This window comes from Pongo pygmaeus, chromosome 15, assembly GCF_028885625.2.
Source record: "Pongo pygmaeus isolate AG05252 chromosome 15, NHGRI_mPonPyg2-v2.0_pri, whole genome shotgun sequence".
Lineage (NCBI taxonomy): Eukaryota > Metazoa > Chordata > Mammalia > Primates > Hominidae > Pongo > Pongo pygmaeus.
In genome coordinates, this window is record NC_072388.2 from 48,433,124 (window position 1) to 48,456,167 (window position 23,044).

Sequence of the window (23,044 nt, forward strand, 5' to 3'; positions counted from 1 at the left end):
CAGCATCTGTTGTTTCCTGACTTTTTAATGATCACCATTCTAACTGGTGTGAGGATGGTATCTCATTGTGGTTTTGATTTGCATTTCTCTAATGACCAGTGATGATGAGCTTTTTGGCCACATAAATGTCTTCTTTTGAGAAATGTCTGTTCATATTCTTTGCCCACTTTTTGATGAGGTGGTTTGTTTTCTTCTTGTAAATTTGTTTTAAGTTCTTTGTAGATTCTGGATGTTAGCCCTTTGTCAAATGAGTAGATTGCAAAAATTTTCTCCCATTCTACAGGTTGCCTGTTCACTGTGATGATAGTTTGCTTTGCTGTGCAGAAGCTCTTTAGTTTAATTAGATCCCATTTGTCAATTTTGGCTTTTGTTGCCATTGCTTTTGGTGTTTTAGTCATGAAGTCTTTGCCCATGCCTATGTCCTGAATTGCCTCGGTTTTCTTCTAGGGTTTTTATGGTTTTAGGTCTTATGTTTAAGTCTTTAATCCACCTTGAGTTAGTTTTTGTATAATGTGTAAGGAAGGGGTCCAGTTTCAGTTTTCTGCATATGGCTAGCCAGTTTTCCCAACACCATTTATTAAATAGGGAATCCTTTCTCCATTGCTTGTTTTTGTCAGGTTTGTCAAAGATCAGATGGTTGTAGATGTGTGGTGTTATTTCTGAGGCCTCTATTCTGTTCCTTTGGTCTGTATATCTGTTTTCGTACCAGTACCATGCTGTTTTGGTTACTGTAGCCTTGTAGTATATTTTGAAGTCAGGTAGCATGATGCTTCCAGTTTTGTTGTTTTTGCTCAGGATTGTCTTGGCTATATGGGCTCTTTTTTGGTTCCATATGAAATTTAAAATAGTTTTTTCTAATTCTGTGAAGAAAGTCAATAATAGCTTGATGGAGATAGCATTGAACCTATAAATTACTTTGGGCAGTATGGCCATTTTCATGATATTGATTCTTCCTATCCATGATCATGGAATGTTTTTCCATTTATTTGTGTCCTCAATTATTTCCTTGAGCAGTGGTTTGTAATTCTCCTTGAAGAGGTCCTTCACATCCCTTGTAAGCTGTATTCCTAGGTATTTTATTCTCTTTGTAGCAATTGTGAATGGGAGTTCACTCATAATTTGGCTCTATTTGTCTGTTATTGGTGTATAGGAATGCTTGTGATTTTTACATATTGATTTTGTATCCTGAGACTTTGCTGAAGTTGCTTATCAGCTTAAGGAGGATTTGGACTGAGACAATGGAGTTTTCTTTTTTTTTTTTCTGTTTTTTGAGACGGAGTTTTTGCTCTTGTTGCCCAGGCTGGAGTGCAATGGCATAATCTTGGCTCACCGCAACTTCCACCTCCCAGGTTCAAGCGATTCTCCTGCCTCAGCCTCCCGAGTAACTGGGATTACAGGCATGCGCCTCCATGCCCGGCTAATTTTGTATTTTTAGTAGAGATAGCGTTTCTCCATGTTGGTCAGGCTGGTCTTGAACTCCCGACTTCAGGTGATCTGCCCGCCTCAGCCTCCCAAAGTGCTGGGATTACAGGCGTGAGCCACTGCACCTGGCTGATGATGGGGTTTTCTAAATATACAATCATGTCATCTGCAAACAGAGACAATTTGACTTCCTCTTTTCCTATTTGAATGCCCCTTATTTCTTTCTCTTGCCTGATTGCCCTGGCCAGAACTTCCAATACTATGTTGAATAGAAGTGGTGAGAGAGGGCATCCTTGTCTTGTGCCAGTTTTCAAAGGGAATACTTCCAGTTTTTGTCCATTCAGTATGATATTGGCTGTGGGTTTGTCATAAATAGCTCTTATTATTTTGAGATACTTTCCATCAATACCTAGTTTATTGAGAGTTTTTAGCATGAAGCGGTGTTGAATTTTATCAAAGGCCTTTTCTGCATCTATTGAGATAATTATGTGGTTTTTGTCACTGGTTCTGTTTATGTGATGGATTACATTTATTGATTTGCATATGTTGAACCAGCCTTGCATCCCAGGGATGAAGCCCACTTGGTCATGGTGGATAAGCTTTTAGATGTGCTGCTGGATTCGGTTTGCCAGTATTTTATTGAGGATTTTCACATCGATGTTCATCAGGGATATTGGCCTGAAATTTTCTTTTTTTGTTGTTGTTGTGTCTCTGCCAGGTTTTGGTATCAGGATGATGCTGGCCTCATAAAATGAGTTAGGGAGAATTCCCTGTTTTTGTATTCTTTGGAATAGTTTCAGAAGGAATGGTACCAGCTCCTCTTTGTACCTCTGGTAGAATTCAGCTGTGAATCCATCTTGTGCTGGCCTTTTTTTGGTTGGTAGGCTGTTAATTACTGCCTCAATTTTAGAACTGGCTATTGGTCTATTCAGGGATTTGACTTCTTCCTGGTTTAGTCTTGGGAGGGTGTATGTGTCCAGAAATTTATCCATTTCTTCTAGATTTTCTAGTTTATTTACGTAGAGGTGTTTATAGTATTCTCTGATGGTAGTTTGTATTTCTGTGGGATCAGTGGTGATATCCCCTTTATCATTTTTTTATTGCATCTATTTGATTCTTCTCTCTTTTCTTCTTTATTCTTCTAGCTAGTGGTCTATCTATTTTGTTGATCTTTTCAAAAAAAACAGCTCCTGGATTCATTGATTTTTTGAAGGGTTTTTTGTGTGTCTCCTTCAGTTCTGCTCTGATCTTAGTTATTTCTTGCCTTCTGCTAGCTTTTGAATGTGTTTGCTCTTGCTTCTCTAGTTCTTTCAATTGTGATGTTAGAGTGTCAATTTTAGATCTTTCCTGCTTTCTCTTGTGGGCATTTAGTGCTATAAATTTCCCTCTAAACACTGCTTTAAATGTGTTTCAGAGATTCTGGTACGTTGTGTCTTTGTTCTCATTAGTTTCAAAGAGCATCTTTATTTCTGCCTTCATTTCATTATTTACCCAGTAGTTATTCAGGAGCAGATTGTTCAGTTTCCATGTAGTTGTGTGGTTTTGAGTGAGTTTCTTTTTTTTTTTTTTTTGGAGACAAAGTCTCGCTCTGTTGCCTAGGCTGGAGTGCAGTGGCATGATCTTGGCTCACTACAACCTCCACCTCCCGGGTTCAAGTGATTCTCCTGCCTCAGCCTCCCAAGTAACAGATTACAGGTGCCCACCACCATGCCCAGCTAATTTTTGTAGTTTTAGGAGAGACTGATTTTCACCATGTTGGCCAGGATGGTCTCAAACTCCTGACCTCATGATCCACCCACCTTGGCCTCCAAACGTGCTGGGATTACAGGCATGAGCCACTGCACCCAGCCTTGAGTGAGTTTCTTAATACTGAGTTCTAATTTGATTGCACTGTGGTCTGAAAGACTGTTATGATTTCCATTCTTTTGCATTTGCTGAGGAGTGTTTTACTTTCAGTTATGTGGTCAGTTTTAGAATAAGTGTGATGTGGTGCTGAGAAGAATGTATATTCTGTTGATTAGGGGTGGAGAGTTCTGTAGATGTCTATTAGGTTTGCTTGGTCCAGAGCTGAGTTCAAGTCCTGAATATTCTTGTTAATTTTCCGTCTCATTGATCTGTCTAATACTGACAGTGGGGTGTTCATGTCTCCCACTATTATTGTGTGGGAGTCTAAGTCTCTTTGTAGGTCTCTAGAAACTTGCTTTATGAATCTGGGTGCTCCTGTATTGGGTGCATATATATTTAGAATAGTTAGCTCTTCTTGTTGCATTGACCCCTTTACCATTATGTAATGGCCGCCTTTGTCTCTTTTGATCTTTGTTGGTTTAAAGTCTGTTTTATCAGAGACTAGGATTGCAACCCTGCTTTTTTTGCTTTCCATTTGCTTGGTAAATATTCCTCCATCCCTTTATTTTGAGCCTATGTGCATCTTTGCACGTGAGATAGGTCTCCTGAATACAGCACACTGATGGGTCTTGACTCTTTATCCAATTTGCCAGTCTGTGTCTTTTAATTGTAGCATTTAGCCCATTTACATTTAAGGTTAATATTGTTATGTGTGAATTTGATCCTGTCATTATGATGTTAGCTGGTTATTTTGCTCGTTAGTTGATGCAGTTTCTTCCTAGCCTCGATGGTCTTTACAACTTGGCATGTTTTTGCAGTAGCTGGTACTGGTTGTTCCTTTCCATGTTTAGTGCTTCCTTCAGGAGCTCTTGTAGGGCAGGCCTGGTGGTGACAAAATCTCTCAGCATTTGTTTGTCTGTAAAGTATTTTATTTCTCCCTCACTTATGATGCTTAGTTTGGCAGGATATGAAATTCTGGGTTGAAAATTCTTTTCTTTAAGAATGTTGAATATTGGCCCCTACTCTCTTCTGGCTTGTAGGGTTTCTGTAGAGAGATCTGCTGTTAGTCTGATGGGCTTCCCTTTGTGGGTAACCCAACCTTTCTCTCTGGCTGCCCTTAACATTTTTTTCCTTCATTTCAATCTTTGTGAATCTGATGAATATGTGTCTTGGGGTTGCTCTTTTCAAGGTTTATCTTTGTGGTGTTCTCTGTATTTCCTGAATTTGAATGTTGTCCTGTCTTGCTAGGTTGGGGAAGTTCTCCTGGATAATATCCTGAAGAGTATTTTCCAACTTGGTTCCATTCTCCCTGTCACTTTCAGGTACGTCATCAAACGTAGATTTGGTCCCATATTTCTTGGAGGCTTTGTTCATTCATTTTCATTCTTTTTTCTCTGATCTTGTCTTCTTGCTTTATTTCATTAAGGTGATCTTCAATCTCTGATAGCCTTTCTTCTGCTTGATAGATTCTGCTATTGATACTTGTGTATGCTTCACGAAGTTCTTGTGCTGTGTTTTTCAGCTCCATCAGGTCGTTTATGTTCTTCTCTAAACCGGTTATTCTAGTTAGCAATTCATCTAACCTTTTTTCAAAGTTCTTAGCTTCCTTGCATTGGGCTAGAACATGCCCCTTTAGCTCAGAGGAGTTTGTTATTACCCACTTTCTGAAGCCTACTTCTGTCAACTCGTCAAACTCATTCTCCATCCAGTTTTGTTCCCTTTCTGGCAAGGAGTTGTGATCCTTTGGAGGAGAAGAGGCGTTCTGGTTTTTTGAATTTTCAGCCTTTTTGCGCTGGTTTCTCCCCATCTTTGTGGATTTATCTACCTTTGGTCTTTGATGTTGGTGACCTTTGGAAGGGGTCTCTGAGTGGATGTCCTTTTTGTTGATGTTGATGCTATTCCTTTCTGTTTGTTAGTTTTCCTCCTAACAGGCCCCTCTGCTGCAGGTCTGCTGAAGTCTGCTGGAGGTCCACTCCAGACCCTGTTTGCCTGGGTATTACCAGCAGAGGCTGCAGAACCGCAAAGATTGCTGCCTGTTCCTTCCTCTGGAAGCTTCATCCCAGAGGGGCACCCACCAGATGCCAGCCAGAGCTCTCCTGTATGAGGTGTCTATCGGCCCCTAATGGGAGGTGTCTCCCAGTCAGGAGACACGGGGGTCAGGAACTCACTTGAGGAGGCAGTCTGTCCCCTAGCAGAGCTCAAATGCTGTGCTGGGAAATCCGCTGCTCTCTTCAGAGCTGCGAGACAGGGACGTTTAAGTCTGCTGAAGCTGCGTCCATAGCCGCCCCTTCCCAGGTGCTCTGTCCCAGGGAGAGGGGGGTTTTATCTATGAGCCCCTGACTGGGGCTGCTGCCTTTTTTTCAGAAATGCCCTGCCCAGAGAGGAGGAATCTAGAGAGGCAGTCTGGCCACAGCAGTCTTGCTGAGCTGTGTTGGGCTCCACCCAGTTTGAATTTCCCGGTGGCTTTATTGGCTTTGTTTACACTGTGATAGTAAAACTGCCTACACAACCGTCAGCAATGTTGGGTGCCCCTCCCCCTACCACGCTAAAGCATCCCAGGTCCACCTCAGACTGCTATGCTGGCAGCAAGAATTTCAAGCTAGTGGATCTTAGCTTGCTGGGCTCCGTGGGGGTGGGACCCACTGAGCCAGATCACTTGGCTCCCTGGCTTCAGCCCCCTTTCCAGGGGAGTGAACGGTTCTGTCTTCCTGGCGTTCCTGGCGTTCCAGGTGCCACTGGGGTATGAAAAAAAAAAAAACTACAGCTAGCTCAGTGTCTGCCCAAATGGCTGCCCAGTTTTGTGCTTGAAACCCAGGACCCTGGTAGTGTAGGCACCAGAGGGAATCTCCCGGTCTGCAGGTTGCGAAGACCATGGGGAAAGCACAGTATCTGGGCCGGAGTGCACCATTCACAGTCCCTCATGGCTTCCCTTGGCTAGGGCAGGGAATTCCCCGACCCCTTGTGCTTCCTGGGTGAGGCAATGCCCCACCCTGCTTCGGCTTGCCCTCCATGGACTGCACCCAATGTCCAAGCAGTCCCAGTGAGATGGACTGGGAACCTCAGTTGGAAATGCAGAAATCACCTGCCTTCTGCGTTGATCTAGCTGGGAGCTGCAGACTGGAGCTGTTTCTATTCGGCCATCTTTGAAGCTTTCCTGTAACAACCTATTTTTTTTTTTTTTTTGGAAACAGAGTCTCACTCTGTCACCCAGGCTGGAGTGCAGTGGTGTAATCTTGGCTCACTGCCACCTCCACCTCCCGGGTTCAAGCGATACTCCTGTCTTAGCTCCCGGAGTAGCTGTGATTACAGGCATGCGCCACCATGCCCGTCTAATTTTTGTACTTTTTAGTAGAGATGGGGTTTCACCATGTTGGCCAGGCTGGTCTTGAACTCCTGATCTCATGATCCATCCCCCTCAGCCTCCCAACGTGCTGGGATTACAGACGTAAGCCACCACACCTGACCTCCTTCAGAACTTTAAATATGTCATGACACTCTCTTCTGGCCTGTAAGGTTTCCAGTGAAAAGTCTGCAGCCAGACATATTGGAGCTTCATTTTATGTTGTTTCTTTTCTCTTGCTGCTTTTAGGGTCCTTTTTTTATGCTTGATTATTAAATGCCTTGAGGCAGTCTTCTTTGGGTTAAATCTGCTTGGTATTCTATAACCTTCTTGTACTTCGATGTTGATTTCTGTTATCCCTTTGACTAAGCTTTATACCCCATCTGTTTCTCTACCTCCTTTTTAAGGCCAATAACTCTTAGATTTGCCTTTTGTTGTTACTTTCTAGATTTTGTACTCATGGTTCATTTTTAATAATTCTTTCTTTCGGTAGGGCGTGGTGGCTCATGCCTGTAATCCCAGCACTGTGGGAGGCCCAGGTGGGTGGATCACCTGAGGTCAGGAGTTTGAGACCAGCCTGCCAACATGGCAAAACCCCGTCCCTACTAAAAATACAAAAATTAGGCATGGTGGCACACACTTGTAGTCCTAGCTACTCAGAAGGCTGAAGCAGGAGAATCACTTGAACCCCGGAGGTGAAGGTTGCAATGAGCTGAGATTACGCTACTGCACTCTAGCCTGGGTGACAGAGCGAGACTCCATCTCTCAAAAAAAAAAAGAAAATTTCTTCTTCTGTTTCCTCTGTGTATTTTCAAATAGCCTGTCTTCAAGCTCAGCGTTTATTTCTTCTGCTTGATCAATTCTGCTAGTAAGAGACTCTGATGCATTCTTCAGTATGTCAGTTGCATTTTTGAGCTCTGGAATTTCCGCCTGATTCTTTTTAATTATTTCCGTTTCTTTGTTAATTTATCTAATATTATTATAAATTCCTCTTCTGCATTATCCTGAATTTCTTGAATTTCGTTGAGTTTCTTCAAAACAGCTATTTTGAATTGTCTATCTGATAGTTCACATATCTCTGTGTCTTCAGGATTGGTCCCTGGTGCCTTATTAAGTTCATTTGGTGTGGTCATGTTTTCCTTGATGGTCTTGATACTTGTGGATGTTCATCAGTGTCTGGGCATTGAAGAGTTAGGCATTTATTGTAGTCTTCACAGTCTGGGCTTGTTTGTATCTGTCCTCCTTGGAAAGGCTTTGTAGGTATTCAAAAGGATGTGGGTGTTGTGATCTAAGCTGTTATCTGCATTAGGGGGGATTCCGTGCTCTGTAAACTGTGGTTCTAGCAGACTAATAGAGGTGCCACCTTGGTTCTCTTGGATAAGATCTGGAAGAATTCTTTGGATTAACAGATAGAGACTCTTGTTCTCTTCCCTTACTTTCTCCAAACAAATTGAGTCTCTCTGTTCTGAGCTACCTGGAACTGGGGGTATGGTGATGCAAGCACTCCTGTGGCCACCACCACGGGGACTGCTGGGTCAGACATGGAGCCAGCACAGCACTGGGTGTCACCCAAGGCCTACTGTAACCCCTATGTGGCTACTGCATAGGTTTCCTGAAGGCCCAAGGGCCCAGGTGGCATAGTCAGCCAGGCTTTTGTCCTTCTCTTCACAGTGGACCTTTCTCTCTTTCTAACCCATTACACTTAGGTTACACCTTTTGTGATTGTGCCACAGTTATTGGATATTCTAGGGGAGTCTGAAGTGCCTTTTTTTTTTTTTTTTTAAATCTTTTTTCTCTTTGCGTTTCAGTTTTGGAAGTTTTATTGACATACCCTCAAACTCAGAGATTCTTTCCTCAGCTATGTCCAGCCTACTAATTAGTTCATCAAAGGCATTCTTCATCTTCGTTACAGTTTATTTGATCTCTAGCATTTCTGTTTGGTTCTTTCTTAGAATTTCCATATCTTCTCTATTTACCTTACCCATCTGACTTAAGCAATCCTTCCACCTCAGCCTCCTGAGTAGCTGGCTGGTTCCACAGGCGCATGCCACCATGGCTGGCTAATTTTTGTATTTTTTGTAGATAACAGTGTTTTGCCCTGTTGCCCAGGCTAGTCTTGAACTCTTGGACTCAAGCGATCTGCCTGCCTAGGCCTCCTAAATTGCTGGGATTATAGGCGTGAGCCACTGTGCCTGGCCATTACCCATCTGTTCTTGGATTTGACTACTTTTTCCATTAGAGGCTTTAGCATATTAATCATAGTTGTTTTAAATTCCTAGTCTGATAACTTCAACATTCTTGTCTTATCGGAGTCTGTTTCAGATGCTTGCTCATTTCTTCACACTGTGTTTTTTGTTGTCATTGTTTTTTTTGAGAGAGTCTCACTCTGTTGCCCAGGCTGGAGTGCAGTGGTGTGATCTTGGCTCACTGCAACCTCTGCCTCCCAAGTTCAAGTGATTTTCCTGCCTCAGCCTCTGGAATAGCTGGGATTACAGGTATGTGCCACCACTCCTGGCTAATTTTTGTATTTTTAGTAGAGACAGGGTTTTGCCATGTTGGCCAGGCTGGTCTCAAACTCCTGACCTTAGGTGATCCACCCGCCTCAGCTTCCCAAACTGCTGCGATTTCAGGCATGAGCCTCCACACCCAGCCCACGATGTTTTGACTATTATGCCTTGCAATTTTTTGTTGAAACCTAAACATGATGAGCTGGGTGAAAGAAACTCTAGTAAATAGGCCTTCCGTGGTGTGGTGGTAAGAAGTGTGGGGAGGGAAAGCATTCTGTAGTCCTATAATCATCTGTCTTTTTAGAAGCCTGTGCCCCTAGACTGTCAACTTCACCCCAGTTCTCAGTTTTTCCCCCACTTAGGTGGAACAGAATGGCTAGAGGCGGCTGGAATTAGGTATTTTCCTTTTGCCAGGTAGAGTAGGCTTTGATAAAATAGTTTCTCCTGAGGCAGCCCTTGTTAAGAAGAACTAGCATATTTCAAAATGGTTCCTTTTTCCTTACCCTTGCTGGAAGCATGAGATAATTTTTCTCTGATATTTACTGTAAGGACCTAAGAGACCTCCTGGAGATAAAACTCAAAAAAGTGTGAGGATCGTCCTATGACTGGGTCCCCCGGAGTTGTGGTTTTGTTTATTTGTTTGTTTTTTTGATACAGGGTCTTACTCTGTTGCCCAGGCTGGAGTGCAGTGGTATGATCTCAGCTCACTGCAGCTTCCTGGATATAAGCAATTCTTGTGCCTCACCCTCCCTAGTAGCTGGGACTGCAGGCAAGTGTCACCAAACCCGGCTATTTTTTATATTTTTAATAGAGATGGGATTTCACTATGTTGGTCAGGCTGATCCCGAACGCCTGACCTCAAGTGATCTGCCCGCCTCGGCCTCCTAAAGTGCTGGGATTACAGGCATGAGCCACCACACCCAGCCCCCTGGAGTTTTTAAGTCTAAAACGTGTTCACACTGAGCCTCCAACAAGTCATCGATTACTGTAAAGTTTTTATGCTCCCGAACTGGTTGCTCAGAAGGTTTTTGCTCATGGTTTCTGCTTTGGTAAGTTGTGATTCTTCTCTGTATTCACCCATGTGTCTCTGCAGTTTGACAGGCAGTGGTTTGCACTGTGACCTCACTTTTCTGATTGATCTAAGAACAGTTGTTGATTTTTCAGTTTGCTCAGCTTTTTGTCTGTTGTTAGGATGGAGTGGCAGCTTCTAAGCTGTTTACATGCCAGACTAAAAACTGGAAGTCTTGGGCAGGGCACAGTGGTTCATGCCTGTAATCCCAGCACTTTGGGAGGCCGAGGTGGGTGGATCACTTGAGTTCAAGAGTTTGAGACCAGCCTGGGCAACATGGTGAAATCCCCCATCTCTACCAAAAATACAGAAAAGTTAGCCGGTGTGGTGGCACACGCCTGTAGTCCCACCTACTTGGGAGGCTGAGGTGAGAGGATCGTTTGAGCCTGGGAGGTGGAGGTTGCAGTGAGCCAAGATCACGCCACTGTACTCCAACCTGGGTAACACAGTGAGATCCCACATCAAAAGGAAGAAAAAAAAGAAATTGGAAGTCTTACAAGAGTATTTTTTTCAGCAAAAGATTTTTTTGCACACATTCTGGATTATGATTATAATGATAGCATTATCAGTCATTGAATTTCAAATGACCTATAGTGGATTTTAAAAAATCTTATTATCTTTATAAAGAGACTTTTATTCTTAAACTAACTTCAATTGTCTCTTCTATTTTTATTTGATAAGATGTACAATTTATAAGCAGTGATTAAAAGGTTGGAGGTCTTTTGTTGTTTTTGTTAAGATAATTGAGGGATATTAAAATGAAGGAAGTGAAAATGTCTGAGTATCAATATAGATACACATACAAAGTAGGATAAGTAATGTACTCTAAAGTTGTGAAAGGCCTTGAAATTTTTTTGATTCTATGCCATTTAGGTCAAAATTAGAAAATTTTCCTCAAAACAAAGTGATTCTGAAAACAATATGCTTTTGCTTTTTTTTTTTTTTTTTTTTTGAGATGGAGTCTCGCTGTATCGCTGGCTAGAGTGCAGTGGTATGATCTCAGCTCACTGCAACCTCAGCCTTCCGGGTTCAAGCGATTCTCCTGCCTCAGCCTCCCGAGTAGCTGGGACTACAGGTGCAGGCCACCACGCCCAGCTAATTTTTTGTATTTTAAGTAGAGACAGGGTTTCACCATGTTGGCCAGGATGGTATCGATCTCCTGACCTCTTGATCTGCCCGCCTCACCTCCTAAAGTGCTGGGATTACAGGCATGAGCCACCGCGCCTGGCCACAATGTGCTTTTGCTTTTTAAAATTAAGTTGCTGATTGTATGCCAGCCATGACCAGAGATGGCTGTTAGTTTGAGAACTGTTTAGTTTAGGAGCCCTTTACACTCTTAAGAATTATTGAGTTCCTCCAAGAGCTTTTGTTTATGAGGATTTTATCTATTGATATCTGCCATATTAGAAATTAACACTAATTTTAATTTAGTTTAATGTTTAAATTTTTTAATTTATTACAAAATAACAAAATTGTTAACATAAATAACATTTTAAATGAAAAATAACTTTATTTTCCCAATCAAAAGAATTTTGAAAAGAATGACATTGTTTTGCATTTTTATTTTTATTTTTGAGACAGAGTCTTGCTTTCTCACCCAGGCTGGAGTGCAGCGGCATGATCTCGGCTCACTGCAACCTCCACCTCCCAGGTTCAAGCAATTCTTCTGCCTCAGCCTCCCAAGTAGCTGGAATTACAGGCGCCCACCACCACGCCTGGCTAATTTTTCTATTTTTTTACTAGAGACGGGGTTTCACCATGTCGATCAGGCTGGTCTCGAACTCCTGACCTCAAGTGATCCGCCCACCTCAGCCTCCCAAAATACTGGGATTATAGGCATGAGACACTGCGCCAGGCCGACGTAAGTGAAGAAAATCTGGCCTCACACAGATACATAGTTAGAAAAGAGAGTTCCTTAAGGAGCCCCTGAAAAGGTCTCCAGGTACCCACGGGGCTTGGAACTATACTTTGATACAATGAGAAACTCTGCTTATAGTACAACTAATTAATGTGTTTCAGAGACTCTTTTTGTTGTTACTGCTCTAAGTAGGATAAAAGTATGGTTTGAAACATAAGTAAATCAAAGTGGATATTATAGTATTTTTTTAAATGGCATATATATACGAAATACAGGCTGGGTGCGCTGCCTCATGCCTGTGATCCCAGCACTTTGGGAGGCCGAGGCGGGTGGATCACCTGAGGTCAGGAGTTCGAGACCAGCCTGGCCAACGTGGTGAAATCCCATCTCTACTAAAAAATACAAAAAGCCTGGCGTGGTGGCAGGTGCCTTAGTCCCATTTACTTGGGAGGCAGAGGCAGGAGAATCGTTTGGATTCGGGAGGCGGAGGTTGCAGCGAGCCGAGATCGAGCCAGTGCGCTCAAGCCTGGGGGACAAGAGCGAGACTTCTCTCGAACAAACAAACAAACAAAAAACAAAAACGATGATAGAAGAGTAACGTAGCTAGAAGGAGGACACAGCCAGGAATTGAAGCTGGAAAGGCAAGCTGGGTCTGGACCATTCTGGGTCTTCTTGCACAGCACTGTGATATGAATTTTTTTTTTTTTTTTTTTTTTTGAGATGGAGTTTCGTTCTTGTTGCCCAGGCTGGAGTGCAATGGTGCCCTTTTGGCTCACTGTAACCTCCGCCTCCCAGCTTCAACAGTTTCTCCTGCCCGAGCCTCCCAAGTAGCTGGGATTACAGGAGCCGGCCACCACGCCTGTGTAATTTTTTTGTATTTTTAGTAGAGACAGGGTTTCGCCATTTTGGCCAGGCTGGTCTCGAACTCCTGACCTCAGGTGATCCGCCTGCCTCGGCCTCCCAAAGCGTTGGGATTACAGGCGTGAGCCACCGCGCCCAGCCGAGATATTAATTTTGGATTCTACTAAGGACGACGGGAGCCAGCTCAAGGTTTTTAAGTGACTCGATCAGATTCACAAGGTTGGTTCACAAGGAACTTCGATAACCCCAAAGTCTAGTGAGCATAATTCGACTGGGAGAAGACACTGCTGCAAGGAATTCTGTGAGCCAGACAGATTTGAGGGCACCAACCAGGGTGGATGGCAGATAAGGTCTTAACAGCCTCAAGGTGATTTGCTTCCTTGTTGAAGGCTTTAATTAATCCTCTTAAGTTCTTGAGTTCAAGTAAACACACTGGCACACTAGGGGAGGAGTGGCAGGCTATAAGCATTTTAATAATTTTTTAAAAAGCGCCTTTTATTGTTCAAAGTATTCCTTTTCTATGGAGTGCTCCCAACCAGAAGATGAGGGAAATGGAGATAATGAAGCACGCCCCTCCTACCAAACACCATAAATTCTAGAGGCACTGTAAGATCAAGAATTTAAGGTTATTTTTGTCCCACCCTATTTTACAGGTGAGGTATCAAGTACAGTAACTCGTAATTTTCTTTTGGCCCAATTGAAAGGTATCATATAAAATAAGAGAAAGCTGTGTGTGCGTGAAAAGGATCCGCCTCCCTTTCTGAAGAAAAGGGGTGGTTACGGCTTCGGAAACGCTTTTCAAGCCAACTCTGCAGCCAGGCTGCCGGCCGCGGCGGCGGCGGCGGCAACGTCAGATTCCTGCAGAGGCGGCGCCCGGCAGGGGCTGCAGGAGCTCGGGAGAGGCCGCCGGGGATCGGGCTGGGCCCCGCGTGAGAGCTGAGCGACTGCCCTCGCGCCCGCAGAACAACAGGGCCTGCATCGACTCTAAGGCGAGACCAGAAACTTGCTAGTGGAGCAATTCTGGTGCCCCTGCCCGGGCTGTGAACCCTCTGAGATCATCCCTCAATCAAACGAATAGAAATTCTTGGGAAGAAAAAAAAATTTGCAGCAATCCGGCTAAAATTCAGCAGCTTTCAGGGACCGATTCAGGACATTATCCTGGTGGTTCCCTCAGTGAAAGGAGACTCGAAGCGCGACTGGAAGTCGCCGGGCCCCATAGAGCTGCGGTGCCCAGGCCGTAGGCGGAGGCGCGGGAAGAGGCAGCGGCGGCTGGAGGACCCGGCGCTGGGGGCGCTGAGCTGCAGCCTCGCTTCCGGAGCTCGGCGGGCGGCGTCAGCTGAACTGGCGGCTTCCGGCCGCGGCGTAAACAAGGCCGTGGACTGCAGGAGGCGGGGCGGACGGGCTGCAAGAGGGAGCCGGCCCGACCCGGACCGCTTCCCTGCAGTGCCCCGAGTCCCGGGCCCGCGCCGCCGCCGCCTGGCTCCGCTCGCGGCCCCGCTGTCTGCAGGCGTGCCCCGGCGGCGGCGGAGAGCCGTCCTCGGCCGAGGAGGCTGGGAAACGCGAGCGCAGGCGGCAGAGAGGCCTCAACGCCGTCCCTTTCGCCGCCGCCTTCTCCTTGCCTCGCGCCGCTGTGCATTTCTCTCCTTTTCCTTTGTTTCTTTGGCCCCTCGCGGGTGTGGGCATTGTTGGTTAGCAAAAGTGCAGCCTCAAGATGGCTGATGGCAACGAGGATCTGCGGGCTGACGACTTGCCTGGGCCAGCCTTCGAGAGCTATGAGTCCATGGAGCTCGCCTGCCCCGCCGAGCGCAGCGGCCACGTAGCCGTCAGCGACGGGCGCCACATGTTCGTCTGGGGCGGCTACAAGGTCAGTGAGTGGCCGGGCCGCGGCGGACGTCGCTCGGCTGTGACTCGGCTCTGAGTTCGCAGCCAGGCGGGGAGGCCAGAGCGGGCCGCCGAGGGCGCTCCCCGCCTGCGTCGCGCGCCCCACCTCAGACACTGCCCGTTGGTTGTTTTTTTCTTGCGCGCGGGAATCTTCCTTCTCTCGAGTCCCCCAACCCGTCTGGAACCTCCAGGGCTGCTGTCACGTCAACCTGGTGCTCACAAAGCCAACTCACTCCTACCCCCGTTGTTGCCATTGGAGCGTTATTCCGGGGAAGGCCCTGTTAATGTTGCTTGGGCGGTGCATTCGGAAGGGTTGGGGTGTGAAAGGTGACGGTGTGTGATATCACTCAGACGCGTTATCAGGACGGCCTACGAGGACTTTACCCTCTGGAGCTGGGAACCGCTGCCCACTTACGGGGAGGCCGAGGTGTAGGAAAACTGGAATTCCAAAAAGTTACAGGAACCACCTTATTCAGCCTTCCCGCCTGTGCAAATGGCCATCAGGACTATTTTCCTTCTGGCTTCAGCTGGGTTGAAGTTTTTCAGCAGACACCCCTATTAAGATAATGGAAAAGCTCCACCAGTAACCAAAAAATCCCCAGCAGCAAAGGAACTTCAGAGTGCAGCTCTTTGACTCTCCGATCCCCTGGTTATAAACAACGTGATTAGTTAGCAGTTTAAAGCCAGTTGCCTTTCTTTACCCTGCTACCTCGGAAATCTAGAATTTTATTTGCTAGGATGGCTCTGAGCCAGTCCTACCACAAAATTCCTCTTTGGTCTTGAAAATGTTCTCCGCCCTCCCCACGCCCGTGCCTTGGATGACTTGCTTTGTGATTGTTTTTAGCTTATGGTACAGCTGACTTGATCATAGTTGACCATTTTTGAGATAGCTTTCAAAGATAGCTGTCCTGATACTTTAATTTGGTTTAACTGCAAAAGTAATTTTTTGCCAATCCTAACTAATCTGCAGTGTTTTCCCCCGTTTCCAATGAATGTGGTTAGAAAATAGGGGGCCGGGCGCGGTGGCTCGTAATCCTAGCACTTCGGGAGGCCAAGGTAGGTGGATCAGCTGAAGTCAGGGGCTCGAGACCAGCGTGGCCAACATAGTGAAACTCCATCTCTACTAAAAATACAAAAAAATTAGCCTGGCGTGGTGACGGGTGCCCTAATCCCGGCTACTTGAGAGGCTAAGGCAGGAGAATCACTTGAACCCGAAAGGCGGAGTTTGCAGTGAGCTGAGACGGCGCCATTGCACTCCAGCCTGGGCAACAAGAAGGAAACTGTCTCAGAAATACTTTAGAAAGGGTTAGAGAATTGCAAGAAGGGGGGCGATGGGGGGCAAGAATGTAGTCAGCCTTATAAAAATGTAAATTAATTCCCCTGGAGAAACCTGTCAATCACACTTCTGTCTAAGCTACCTGATTCATAATTGTATTTTAAATGACAGCATGAGAGGATGAGACTTTGGGAGTGGGGCAGGGGAGGATTCTTAGTGTGGAATATTTCTTGTGGATTTAAAAGGGCCTGGATGATTGGGGCCGATTCAGGGAGGAGCAGCACAATCACTGAATTGGATGGTTCTGAAACAGACTGCCCTCCCCATTTATGGCTGGTGGCTGGAACCCTGAGCGTAGGCACAGAAGTCCTTGGAGATTGTTTCAAAGGCAATAAACCTCGGCTTCCTACATAGTAGGCAGTTTTCCTCCCCAGGACAGGCTGGTCCCCTGTGGGTCAGCCCGCTTCCAGCCTTTTCCCTTCATCACTGGTGGGGTGGAAAAAGAAGTGTTATACGTGGTCAACTGTTCTGTTTCTGTATGTTTAATATTCAAGCTTGCTGGACTTTGACACCCATTTTTGGCTAACCGCAGTCGTTTAGTGTGTCAACATTGTTCAGAAAGTGGCTAGGGTCAAAGGCTGGGAATGTCAGGCAGTTGTTGAAGTTCAGGGAAAGGATAGAATCCTGGCTCCACCATTACTTCATAAATAACCTTGGGCAAATTACTTAAACCCTAAACTTGTTTTCTCATAACATCAGCTACTTTTTAGGGTTGTTGTGAGGATTAAATAAAGCAATCCATGGATAGCTTTCAGCTCTGGCATATGGTAGGCTCAGTCTGTGTTAGGAATTAATAGCTGAAGGGAAATGGAGCAGAACAAAGAACTTAAAATTCTGCATAAGGATTTAATATTTTGCATATTTGCAGTTCTGCCCTCTCTATTGCTGCTTAGAGAATGAATAGGTGAAAGGAAGGCATGGCTGGAAAACCACGCATCGTGTTAGCGTGGATCAGGCACTTTCAGTAACAGCCTGCTGACCATGGCACAGGCAGTCTCCTGAAGTCTTGCAGCTGAAATTTGGTGCATGGTTCTGTTCAGGATAAAGCTGCCTTAGAGTTCCCAGAGATCTCTCGGCTGGGCACAATGGCTCACAGCCTCTAATCCCAGCACTTTGGGAGGCTGAGGTGGGTGGATTGCTTGAGGTTGGGAGTTTGAGACCAGCCTGGCCAACATGGTGAAACCCTGTCTCTACTAAAAATACAAAAATTAGCCAGGCATGATGGCGAGTGCGTGCAGTCCCAGCTACTTAGGAGGCTGAGGCAGGAGAATCGCTTGAACCCAGGAGGTGGACGTTGCAGTGAGCCAGCCAAGATCGCACCACTGCACTCCATTCTGAGCAATAGAGACTTGGACTCAAAAAAAAAAAAAAAGTTCCCAGAGATCCCTTCTTGTACTATTGCAACTGCTGTATCAAAATTCTGAATTAAGAGCTATCTATGTTGAGCTTTGCCTTGAGTGTGTGGCATAGGTGGGGGAGGATTGTGCACTGTAATACCTATTTTCATACTAATTATGAAATTAGTATCTCAAGATCGATTTAAAAAATACAGTAGTGCCTCTTTAAAATATCAGTTTTTATATTTACAATTTTTTTTATTCTTAGAGTAATCAAGTCAGAGGATTATATGACTTTTATCTGCCTAGAGAAGAACTATGGATCTACAACATGGAGACTGGAAGATGGTAAATGTGGATATTATAAGGGGGACTAAAAAATTCAGATAAGGGCTGGGCACGGTGGCTGGCTCATGCCTATAATCCCAGCACTTTGGGAGGCTGACGCGGGCAGATCACTTGAGGTCAAGAGTTCAACACCAGCCTGGGCACCAGGCTGGGGTGAAACACCATCTCTACTAAAAATACAAAAATTAGCCGGGTGTGGTGGCGTGCACATGTAATTCCAGCTACTTGGGAGGCCGAGGTGGGAGAATCGCTTGAATCCGGGAGGTGGAGGTTGCAGTGAGCCGAGATTGAGCCACTGCACTCCAGTCTGGGTGACAGAGCAAAACTGTCTCCAAAAACAAACAAACAAATCAGATATGGCTGCAAAGAAAAAAATGTAAAACCCTTTCTAAGCTACTTATATATTCTAAAAACACTGTTCTGCTACTTTAGCTTAGCTGCTAAGCTTAATTTAGCACCTGTTCTGTAGTTACTAGATACTTTATGAACTTAGAATAAATTTCTATCTCAAGTATCATAGTAATATTTAAAATAGATGTAGAGGCTTCAGATCCATAATGGAAAGATAATAAATGTTCCATTTTTTTCAAGATGTTAAGTCTTCTGTTATATGATATCTTGAATAAGGAAAGGAATTTAAATGGTTAAATTGTTAGATTTTAGATTGTATAGAATTTTATCTGCTAAAAATAAAGGTGGTATTCTATTTTAATAAGCTCTCAAAATTTGCATGCAAATCTTTTTAAAAATAGTGTTGTTCTGTTTAAAAACCAAAATGACCTCCAGTTTGCCATTTTTGTAAACTGGAGATAATCTGAAATGATCTTTTGCAGTTTCATAACAGTAGTAGTCAAGAGCATGTCCCTGGTAGAATCAAGGTGTTTCTCAAAATGCTGGGTTAGCCATGGTTGGGGATTTACAAAGTAGTTTTCCCCATGGTGTGCTTTGTGAGAACTTTGTGCTTTAAATATTTTACTTACTGTAGATCTCAGAATTAGCATAGTAGTCCCACTTAAGAGTTAGGCCAGATGCTGTGGCTCACGCCTGTAATCCCAGCACTTTTGGGAGGCCGAGGCAAGTGGATCACCTTAGGTGAGGAGTTCAAGACCAGCCTGGCCAACATGGTGAAACCCCATCTCTACAAAAATACAAAAATTAGCCAGGCATGATGGCAGGTGCCTGTAATCCCAGCTACTAGGGAGGCTGAGGCAGGAGAATCACCTGAACCCGGGAGGCAGAGGCTGCAGTGAATCGAGATCATGCCATTGCACTCCAGCCTGGGTGATACAGTGAGATTCCATCTCAAAAAACAAAAACATTTAAGAGTTACAAACTAAAAATAAGTCATGATTATTTCTGTATGTAACAAATTGGTGTTAATATGAAGCTGTTTCTCAATCTTTTCTAGAGAATTGGAAATTTATAATTGTATTCTCTTAAAAGCGGAATGCTACATATTTTTAAAGATAATTTTTAAGGGGCCGGGCGCAGTGGCTCATGTCTGTAGTCCCAGCACTTTGGGAGGCTGAGGCGGGTGGATCACGAGGTCAGGAGATCCAGACCATCCTGGCTAAGATGGTGAAACCCTGTCTCTACTAAAAAATACAAAAAAAATTAGCTGGGCGTGGTGGCACACGCCTGTAGTCCCAGCTACTCGGGAGGCTGAGGCAGGAGAATGGCATGAACCCAGAAGGCGGAGCTTGCAGTGAGCAGAGATCACGCCACTGCACTCCAGACTGGGCAAAAGAGCAAGACTCCGTCTCAAAAAAAAAAAAAAAAAAAAATTTTTAAGGCCAGGTATGGTGGCTCACACCTGTAATCCTAGCACTTTGGGAGGCCGAGGTGGGAGGATCACTTGAGCCCAGGAGTTCAAGACCAGCCTGAGCAACACAGTGAGACCCTGTTTCTATTTTAAAATAATAACTTTTTTTTTTTTTTTTTTTTTTTTAAATGAGAGGGAGTCTCGCTCTGTCACCCAGGCTGGAGTGCAGTGGCGCAATCTGGGCTCGCTGCAAGCTCTGCCTCCTGGGTTCACACCATTCTGTTGCCTCAGCCCCGAGTAGCTGGGACTACAGGCGCCCGCCACCACGCCCGGCTAATTTTTTGTATTTTTAGTAGAGATAGGGTTTCACCATGTTAAACAATATGGTCTCGATTTCTTGACCTTGTGATCCACCTGCCTCGGTCTCCCAAAGTGCTGGGATTACAGGTGTGAGCCACTGTGCCCAGCCAAAAATAGTAACTTTTTTAAAAATGAGCCTTCTAAAACTTTTTTTTAGCAAAGATAAATATTATTATATCTGACAGTTTTAGCAGAAGACCTTGAGTATACTATTAGAATTTTAAATCTTAGATTCCTTAGGTTGATTCAGATCAATTTTTAGATTCAGAATGAGTTAATACATACATACAAAGCACTCAGGAATCCCTGGCACATGGCACTACCTGTTTGTAGTGTTACATAAAGGACTGAATCTGATGCATATGAATGGCTAAAAGGTGACTGAAGAAAGAACACTGAATTAATCTATCAGGACTGGGAATGTTGAGGTTTTCCTTCTGGGCCCCTGGCCCACTCAAAAACAAAACAACTTATGGCTATGTAAATAAATAGCAAACAATTTAGTCTGAGAAACATAAAATGGTATGCTCCTAGAATAATAAAATATGACTTAGGCTTTCAGAATCTCTCATGCCTGTACACATGGGGCCAGCTGGCACTGTTTGTGGAATGGGTAAAGAGGGAAAAGCACATTCCTTGAATTAAGTTTAGACCTAGGAGAGAGCCTAGCGGCACTGTCTACTCGCCTTCTCGTTTTATTCCTTTATTGTGAGGATATAAGTAGAAGAAGAAAAATTAATAGACTTTTGCATTTCTTCCCTTTAACTTACATACATTTAATTTATTCCTCCTCAGGAAAAAAATCAACACTGAAGGTGATGTTCCTCCTTCTATGTCAGGAAGCTGTGCTGTGTGTGTAGACAGGGTGCTGTACTTGTTTGGAGGACACCATTCAAGAGGCAATACCAATAAGGTTAGTGTTTCTAAGGATTATGGCTTGAGGCATTTTTATTCTTATTATCTTTCAAACAACTGCAAATTTCTAAGGTTAGCCCAGACTTATTTGTGTCATAGTTAAAAATGATGTGTACTTGATTATGATATGAATGTGCATTTTAGTATTTTGTGTGCCAATCTATATTTACCTAGGCATTATGTAAAATCAACTTTTGTTGGTAACCTGTGTGCAGTAACTTCCTGGGTGGTTTTTCTTTGTGCTTTTTGCAGCTACTTGTTCTCTTAGAACCTTAAATGTTAGATGAACATTAGTAATAAAATTGCAGACAAAATGAAGACAAGATGTAATGGAGGGAAGGGTAAAAATGAGCAGGCAACCAGTCAGAAAGCTGTAAGGATAAAGTAAAACTGAAAAAACTTTACATGTTAACATTCCTATAAAGTGGTGCCCAAAGACACTGCTGTTCAGACTTTGCCGTATTTTGTTCCAAGTAGGAAAAAATATATCACTTCCTCTCTTTCAGACCAATAAGAGACAGATTAAGTCAATCAGAAATGATACATATGACATACATTAGCGCTTACTGAGTTGCCAAATAAATGAATCCATAGGAGTCTATTAAGTTGGCAACTTAGTAAGCACTTTATGTGCTGAGCACTTGGCTGGACACTGGAGACAGAAAGAATGATATAGTTCTCACTTCTTGGAACTCACATTCTAGAAGGGACACATGTAGTAAGTAAACCACTGCAGTAGCACCTGCTAGAGAGATACACAGCACCTGGCATATAGAAAATAACTCAGTAAGTATTGTTGAATCTGAAAACTTTGACATTGTGTTTGGTGGGATGAGGGAACAGAACAAGGAAAATCTTGACCGAAGAGGTGATGCTTGAACTGAATAATAAAATTGGAAGGAGTAGCCAAGATAACAGAGATACAAGCAAATGTCTTTTTTTTTTTTTTTTTTTTTTTTTGGGGGGGGGGACAGGGACAGAGTCTCGCTCTGTTGCCCAGGCTGGAGTGCAGTGGCGCAATCTTGGCTCACTGCAACCTCCGCCTCCCAGGTTCAAGTGATTCTCGTACCTCAGCCTCCTGAGTAGCTGGGATTACAGGCATGCATCACTACGCCCAGCTAATTTTTTGTATTTTTAGTAGAGACAGGGTTTTGCCACGTTGGCCAGGCTGGTCTTAAACTCCTGACCTCAGGTGATCCACCTGCTTCAGCCTCCCAAAGTGCTGGGATTACAGGCGTGAGCCACCGCACCCGGCAGCAAATGTCTTAATTATGGAAATTCCAAGTGGATGGAACATGTGGCTGAGATGGTTTCAAACTATGTTCCTAGAAACTTCAGGGGTTTGAGATGCCTTGGGACACCCGTGGGAGGAGCATATAGTGTTAGGTAGGCTCCAAGCTGCCCTTTCCTCCTCCATTTTAACAAGTGTAGCTCCACTTTTGTTTGTATACGTTGGGCTTTTGCTTAGTATTTTGCTTGAAGAAAGAGTTCTATGCCTGAAAGATTCTGTGAGGCACATCTATAGGCTATCATTGAGCCATATGTATTTCAGAGCCAAAGGGGAGAATAATAACTGACACAACTTAAAAGCTTGGGGGAGGAGACAAGCTGTGGTTTTATGGAGGTAGTTACAGAAACAGTAGTAGTTTGTCGAGTGGCTAGGGTTGTGTGTTTTAAGTTTGACTGAATGGAAGCTTGGGTGTCTCAGAGAAGTAAAAAATATATAGTGGTCAGATATATTCAATTGCATCTTTCCTTTAAAGGAAAGATGAATATTTAATCTTTTAAGTATTGATCTTTTAAGATTAAAGAGATTAATTAAGGATTAACTCAATTAACTCTTTAATCTTAGAGTTAAATAGACACCAAACACATATTTGTTAAATTGAATTTAAAGGTAAAATTACTAAACCTAATTTTTTTGGGTAATACCATTCTGATACCCATAAAATAAATAACTACAATTCAGAGTCCCTATATCAGGGCCGGGTGTGGTGGCTTATGCTTATAATCCCAGCACTTTGGGAGGCCCAAGTGGGCACATCACTTGAGGCCAGGAGTTTGAGACCAGCCTAGCCAACATGACAAAAACTCGTCTGTACTAAAAATACAAAAATTAGCTGGGCATGTTGGTGCATGCCTGTAATCCTAGCTAGTAGGGTGGCTGAGGTACAAGAATCGCTTGAACCCAGGAGGCAGAAAT

The 23,044-nt window shown here is 44.1% G+C and overlaps 1 protein-coding gene across 3 annotated transcripts in view; it reads left to right on the plus strand.

Moving 5' to 3' along the window:
• Positions 1-13,695: 13,695 nt before the first annotated feature.
• The window catches only part of KLHDC2 (kelch domain containing 2), a 51,814-nt gene continuing 42,465 nt past the window's right edge, over positions 13,696-23,044 (plus strand). For 2 of the 3 annotated variants that reach the window (XM_054447604.2, XM_063651197.1), the window contains exons 1-3: positions 14,614-14,766; positions 17,725-17,804; positions 20,722-20,839. In XM_054447604.2, coding sequence (XP_054303579.1) covers positions 14,614-14,766; positions 17,725-17,804; positions 20,722-20,839 — 351 coding nt within the window. Of the gene's footprint in view, positions 14,767-17,724; positions 17,805-20,721; positions 20,840-23,044 lie in introns of all 3 variants that reach the window. The other variant, XM_054447605.2, reaches the window with a different exon arrangement.